The 7,259-nt window shown below is 33.4% G+C and overlaps 2 protein-coding genes across 4 annotated transcripts in view; one reads left to right on the forward strand and one right to left on the reverse strand.

The window, feature by feature from the left end:
• LOC112501048 (probable E3 ubiquitin-protein ligase ZFP1) overlaps nt 1–884 on the forward strand; it is an 8,193-nt gene extending 7,309 nt beyond the window's left edge. For 2 of the 3 annotated variants that reach the window (XM_025104688.1, XM_025104690.1), the window contains one exon: nt 443–884. In XM_025104688.1, coding sequence (XP_024960456.1) covers nt 443–583 — 141 coding nt within the window. In that variant the 3' untranslated portion in view covers nt 584–884. The remainder of the gene's footprint in view (nt 1–442) is intronic. The other variant, XM_025104689.1, reaches the window with a different exon arrangement.
• Nucleotides 885–2,965: 2,081 nt separating this feature from the next.
• LOC112500235 (ras-related protein RABA1f-like) lies at nt 2,966–6,957 on the reverse strand. Its single transcript, XM_025103625.1, has 3 exons — nt 6,538–6,957; nt 4,535–4,972; nt 2,966–3,296 (listed from the first exon to the last, which is right to left on the reverse strand). The coding sequence occupies exons 1-2, from the start codon at nt 6,756–6,758 to the stop codon at nt 4,540–4,542; spliced, it is 654 nt and encodes a 217-aa protein (XP_024959393.1). The 5' UTR covers nt 6,759–6,957; the 3' UTR covers nt 2,966–3,296; nt 4,535–4,539.
• Nucleotides 6,958–7,259: the final 302 nt, after the last annotated feature.

Raw genomic sequence — 7,259 nt, forward strand, 5'->3', positions numbered from 1 at the left:
AACTACCCTTGTTAGTTTACCCTTTTTGTCCCAACAAAATAGGTGGAGCAAAAATTTGGGAGATGAGATAAGATTGATAAATTACTAAACTACCCATGTCGGTTAGGTGGAACAAAATTTTGGGTGATGAGAAATGATTGGTAAATTACTAAACTACCCATGCAAGTTTAGCATTTTTGTCCCACCAAAATAGATGGAACAAAAATTTGGGAGATGGGACAAGATTGTTAAATTACTAAACTACCCATGTCAGTTTAAAACCATAAAACCTTCCACAATTATCTCACTGGTCTACCTCATTCTCATATGCCCCGTCGTCCACGTACCAAATGTACCATGTTCATTGCTGAATAAATGGTATGTTGCAACTCCCTGATTCAAAACTAACGATTTCCGTTAAAACTACTTGTCCCCTAACCGAATTGCGATTTGGGTTTTACAGACGGAGTTCGAAGATCAAGAAAAGATCGGGGTGCTCGATTGTCGCCATGATTACCATTCGGAATGCATCAAAAAGTGGTTGACGGTGAAGAACACCTGCCCCATTTGCAAGTCGACTGCAATTGCTCTTATTACAAACTAAATAGACTTCTCTCTGTCTTATAAAACTATGGTAAATATTGATATTTCATGTAGTTTTCGAGATTCAACTGTTAATAACCGTCTAAAGACGATCTCGTTGCTGGCTTTCAGACCCTCCGTTTGAACCCTTTTTGTATAGACGTTTTTCGGCCGGTCGGTTCAATCATCCTGAGTGATTGGTGTATTTAAACTGGTGTTGGTTTGTTTTGTATGTATTTTGGTACAATATTTAAGTTGAGGATTCATTTTGGATGCTGGTGATTTTGTATATATGGCCAGTTTAGCTGATGCCATTTGCTTGCATTTTTGTTGATTTGGTTATGTGTTAGGGTTTAGGGTTTAGGGATTGTTTGTTTACCTCTTAATAGTTTTATTAAGAGGCAATCTTTGAATCATTAAAAGGTGAATTTTGTTTGGTAAAAAAAAGTGTCTTTTAATGGTTTTAAAACTCTCTGAATGATTTTGTATCTTGTGCCTCATTTAACCATTAAGAGCCTTAATTTTATTGTAAACAATTACCAAACAATTATATTTCATTTTGCATTATATCATCAAAGTCTCTTAACAATTTTGACCACTTAATCATTTTGTACCAAACTATTCAGCAACTGTCAAACAGCCCTTTAGGGTCCATTTGGTTGGTTTTCCATTAAGTCTTGTATGGATAAGACTATCTGTGTGGATTAATATGTGTATGGATTGAGGATGTTTTTGTTTGTGAGGGTTTTTCATAAATGAAAGAAGTGTATTTTTTTAATTTGGAAGAATAAGTTCGGAAAATTCTTGGCCATCTGCATAAGGTCCTTGTTTCATATGTATTCGGTCTACGATGTGAAATTTTTTTACATGCATTTTTTGTTTCAAAACATGCTAAAAAAATTTACGTTGTGAATCAAATATACGTGAAACAAACACATTGTGAAATAAATATATATTAAAAACTAAATTAAAATTATAGTCATAGATGAAAAATAAAAACATAAAATAACACATGATCCACTGATTATCAAGAACCTCACTATTTAGAAAATTCTAAATAGAAAGTCCCCAATCTTACATAATATCATATTTCTTTTATTATTTACTAGCATTATAAAATATTAATACCATTAAGTTGAATTTATAAGATTTTGTATTGAAAACATTTATACATATATTTTTATTATTTGAATTAGCCCATTATATTACAGTTTTGCCATCACTAATCATAGCCCTTGATTAAATTAGGTAGATGGTTAGGATTTCTTTTCGTTTGAACCAATAAATACCTAATTAAACATTATATTTGTTTCCAAATAATTAAAAGAATCAAAAGAAAAACAGTGGAATGAAAACAAGACACTAATAACAAAGAGAAGTAAAACTAATAGATAAAGACAAAGTACAAAAAATCAAAACAACTACAAAAGTGAAATTTGTGGTTTATATTAGATCTAAAAAAACTAATTGAATGTGATATATTTAAAATTTAAGAAGTATGGATAAGTTGTATCAAATTGTTGATAATGAAAAAGAAATTATGAGTAGACTAAAGAAAACAACATATTCAAGGTTAGAAAAATATTTTGATGTACCAAAGTATCAACCCGTATGGTTTGGGTTGAGATTTTTTAAACCGTAAGCATTGAGTTGAGTTGTTCAAATATCTTCAACCCGATCAACCCAACTCATGAGCAGCCCTGGTTTTAGGGGCCGTTTACTAAATAGTTTTCTTGGTAAGTGCTTACGGCTTACCTTACCAAACCTAGTGAACGTAACAAGTACCAAAAATCTAATTCGGAGAAGAGGGAAGACGATGATTGAAAATCTTACTTGATTAGGATGATGTCTCTTACCAAATAAGCGTTTACCCAGTTTAAGACGCTTACCAGCAATTCATTTTGATGACCGGGAGTGTTACATGGTAAGGCAAGTAAGGGTAATGTCTTTTGTCTGCAAGCGCTTAGTAAACGGCCCCTAAATGTTGAATTATGCAAACAAATAAATTATACTCATACTTTATGAGAAAAAATCTAGTATTTTAAAGGAAAGTTCGGAATTGAAATCTCGGGATTCTAATGAAACCTACAAACATAGATTTGAAATCCCATGTAAGCAATTGGTATTTTACGAGATTTCTTAATTTGTTTATAATATTTTAGAATATGTTAAAGTAACTGCTTAAAAATTAAAAAGAAAATAAATTACAATTTTCATCCCTATGATTTGTTAATAATTTCTATTTTCAACCCCATGATTTAAAAATTGCAATTTTCGTCCCTATGATTTACAATTTATTATTATTTCCGCCTCAAAACAAATTCCTACCTTTGAAGTAGGAGAAACCAAAAAATAGATTGTAAATCTCAAAGATGAAAAATAGCAGTAAATTACAAGCCATACGGATAAAAACCGCAATTTCTAAATTATGGGGACGACAATCACAATTTTTAACAGCACAAAGGGGAGAAAGCGTAATTTACTCTAAAAGAAAAGGCAACAATGAAGCAATTCAATGTCAAACAAAGGGTCTCTTAAATATTACAAAAAATCATAGAAATCACATATTTTACTTAAAAAGTCTTAAACCCAACTGGATCATTCTCATTTGTATCCTCCTCCTCATCTTTGCCTTCAAGAATCAAGACTGCAGTTTATACTTTATATCCTTCTCAATGAATTTGCAGGCTCAAACTCATTTCAAGAACCACCATTCCAAATTTACTTCCCCATTCCTAAAAACATGAAAACACGTGTTATTTATTTAAACAAAGTTTGATTACCAACAACCCCGACCGGTCCTACACAGACCCCCCCCCCCCCCCTAAACCACATGTGAGGTAGGCATTTCAGAGCTGACTCATGGGCTGTTTGGTTGGTTTTCCATCAAGTCTTGTATGGATAAAAAAGCTATCTGAGTGGATTAGTTTGTCTGTATAGATTGGAAAGATTGTTTGGGAGGGTTTTTTCATAAATCGAAGGAACTTGTTTTTAACTAAGAGGTGCATGTTTGGAAAAAAAAACTTGGCTTTCTACATTAAGCTCCTCCTAAAAGCTTACTGAATAAGCCACTTTTTATATTATTAAGACACTGCCAAACAATCTTGCCTAACTGATCTAATAAACTGACTCTCATTAAACTGCTAACAAACAAAGCCTTAGCAGCAGAAGCTATCGGAGGGGTTCAAGCCCATTTCCTGTAGGATTCAAACTTGAGCATGTTGTGTATTTGAGCAAAGTCGCTCCGCCCTTCTACCAACTGAGTTATATATAGCTAGTGTTTGACATCGAACGTTGCACGATAACAATAATTTATTTAAAATAATTCAAAAATTGGAAAAAAATTAAATAGCAACTTGCATGTAGGAAAAGAGGGGTTTCAAGGAGCCTCTAGTACGTCTAAACTAAACTTTCTAGAAAATAAGATGAGATATACGAACCAGAGGTAAAATATGAAAGTTAACCAGATGTGGCATCATGAGAGAGTTAGAATCATTAGTTGCTATTTTTTCCAATTTTTGAATTATTTAAAATAAAAACAAATCATCAAATGAATGAACCTTTCAGTTACATTTTATCTGTAAGTTACATATAAAATAATCTAATAAACCTTTAAATCTATAAATATATAATTTTTAAGTAAGAACCAAAAGACATGATATGACACAATGTGGATTGACAATTATAGATTATAGATATATAGATTATATATTTATAGATATKAAGATATAAAGGTTTATTAGATTATTATATGTAACTTATAGATAAAAAAGTAAATGAAAGGTTCATTCATTTAATGATATGTTTTTATTGTAAATAATTCAAAAATTAGAAAAAATAGCAACTAATTATTCTAACTCTCTCAAGATGCCACATCATCTTTTGATGATTCTCCTTGATATAGATATATAGATATAGATTCAAAAAACAACCCCAAAATATACGTTTAAGTAGAATGGATTAGTAAACTCACTCTTGTTAAGCAGAACAGCAACCAACTTTCTTCACAGCAGAAACATCATCTTTGGATCCCACATTAATGGATTGCCCTTTAGGCAGAGCCGAAGGATCGTCCCCTGCATCGAGTGCTTTTCGGCTGACCACATGATGTATTTGTGTCAGGACTTCCGTGAAAGCCGTTTCGACATTCAAGGCCTCCAGAGCCGATGTCTCCATAAAATACGTGTTTTCCTTCTCGGCAAACGTCTTTGCCTCCTCTGTGGGGACGGCACGCAAGTGACGCAAATCTGCCTTGTTTCCTACCAGCATGATCACAATGTTTGAGTCGGTGTGGTCTCGGAGCTCTTTTAACCATCTTTCAACATTCTCAAAGGTCACATGGCGTGATGTATCGTAGACAAGCAAAGCACCAACGGCCCCTCTGTAGTATGCACTTGTGATTGCACGGTACCTTAAGCCATAAAAGAGAAGACACACCCATATATTTAAGATGGAAGTTCGGAAATTAATAAATGTATATAAAGAGGAAGGATCAACAATCATTCATGCACTTTGTGTGCAACACACATCAACCAGCACATAAAGGTTAGGCTTTCCGGAGGATCCCATTAGGTCACCAATTCGATTCTTCCTAGGGCCACTCGTGATTTTCATGGCTGCTATCATCAGGCCCATGGGATTAGTTGAGATGGGGTCTGCGGGCATGATGTGTGCAAACCTAACCTCTACCCCAAAAGAGTTGAGCGGCTGTTTCCATGAAGACCCCGGCATGTGGAAAGTGTCAACTAGGTATACATCTAAAGATGATTTTATCTGAATGCTTCAATATCATGTAACGCACATTACTACTAGTTTATGCATCAACAGGTTATTTATTTGTCAATTTACATTGTTTTGAGCTTTCCATATCACACAAACAGCTCTCTAATTGCAGAAGGAATCACAAGCATGTATAGTTCCCAAAAAATGGGTTGGTTCAAATAAAAAGGCTAAATATCATTAGAAGGTAAGAAGGAAAGGTTCATATTTGAATCATTGAAAAAACCCATTTGAAGATGCATATGTGAGCCCATATAAATAATTTGTAACGTCGGTTCACATATGTATCTTCAAATAGATTTTCTCAATGAATCACATATGAACCTTCCCTCAACTTTATCTTCTGCCGACATTTAGCCTCTTATTTGAACCTCCCACTCCCAAAGAATATCAACAATAACCAGTTTAGTTTATTTACAACTATGACAAACGTATAGTTAGGGTACATAGATTCTACAATTCATTGCAGATAAAGAAAACTTCTTGTACAGAGGGAAGTGGTAAGAACATCCATTATATGCATACATACATACATATAGCATGTGTTCTACAACCATGATAGATGCTATGTGCTATTAGAAGGGGAGGTTCCTTAAAACATTTTTTTAGCTTCAAGTAAGACATCAATTTGAACTTCTGTTTTGCAAACTTGTCAACATGATTCACTTGTTTTTCCCATAATGTGTTGGTATACATACAACTTCTGGAAGCTAAAATCGTTGAACTTCATTTCAGGTAAAATGGAAGACAAAACGATGGTCATACGTAAATCAATCCCTATATTCCGAAACCGAAGATATTTTATCAATTCCGCAGTAACAGCTTACTTTCAGAATCCAAAACTAAGATCATTTCAATATTGGATTTAAGAAACAGACATATTTAGATGAATTAACTCCTCACACTCCCCAATTAAGATATGAACCCTAGAAATAGGCAATAGATCGAGATCCTAATTCACCAGAGGTTTAAAACGCCAAGAATCAGAGCCTAAAGCTTCCGTTACTCGAAATAAGTCCAGATACCTTAACATAAGATCGAAAAAACATCCGATTTAGAAATCTCATATGATTGACAACCTAATATTACACATTGATCCACGATTTCATAAGGTAAAACAAAAACACAGCGTACTAGAGGAATACATACATACATACATAGTATAGAGAGATACAAAAGGCTGGAAGAGAAACAAACCTTTCTTGGCCAGCAGTATCCCAAATCTGAGCCTTGACAATTTTATCATCAACACGAATACTTCTGGTGGCGAATTCGACGCCGATAGTTGACTTCGATTCGAGATTAAACTCGTTCTTAGCAAACCTGGACAGCAAATTCGATTTGCCGACACCAGAGTCGCCGATCAGAACTAGCTTGAACAGATAATCATAGTCGTCATCGGCTCTGTAAGCCGCCATGAATAGAAACGATAAGGTGAAATTAGCTTCAAAAATTCAGTATCTAAATGGAGAATTGAATTACTCCTGTTCTACGATTATAAATTGCTTTTGGGTTTATCTGAAGATCATCAAAATCGTGTCGACAAGATTCGAGATTCAAGAGAGAGAGAGAAGGAGAGAGGCGCGGACGCGTTTCGAAATTGAAGATTCAATAGATAAAGTTTTTGAATTTTGATTTTGTTTCATATTCACCTTTTTTTTCTTTTTTGATTTTTCTTCAAAATAAAATATAATATCTTTTTAATATTTCTTCATCTTTTTGTTTTCAATGCATCGAGGTACATCTCAATTTTAATGTTTCGTTTTATTTATGTTGATATAATACAGTTTTATATGATTTTGAAAAAGCGATAATGCTTTTATTTTTAAATAATTTTTTTTTTTAAAATATCGATATTAGTATCAAATTAACTATTTAAAACTCTTTGTTTTGTGTAGTGTCTTTAATTCAATTTTTTT

Source organism: Cynara cardunculus (genome assembly GCF_001531365.2).
Source record: "Cynara cardunculus var. scolymus isolate 2C chromosome LG 17, CcrdV1, whole genome shotgun sequence".
Lineage (NCBI taxonomy): Eukaryota > Viridiplantae > Streptophyta > Magnoliopsida > Asterales > Asteraceae > Cynara > Cynara cardunculus.

What these genes read in the sequence shown, in the direction of transcription:
- LOC112500235 (XM_025103625.1), bottom strand. Translation starts at nt 6,758, where the DNA reads ATGGCGGCTTACAGAGCCGATGACGACTATGATTATCTGTTCAAGCTA. An exon ending in GATACTGCTGGCCAAGAAAG is followed by an intron (nt 4,973 to 6,537) that starts GTTTGTTTCTCT and finishes TTATGGCTTAAG; the next exon opens with GTACCGTGCAATCACAAGTG.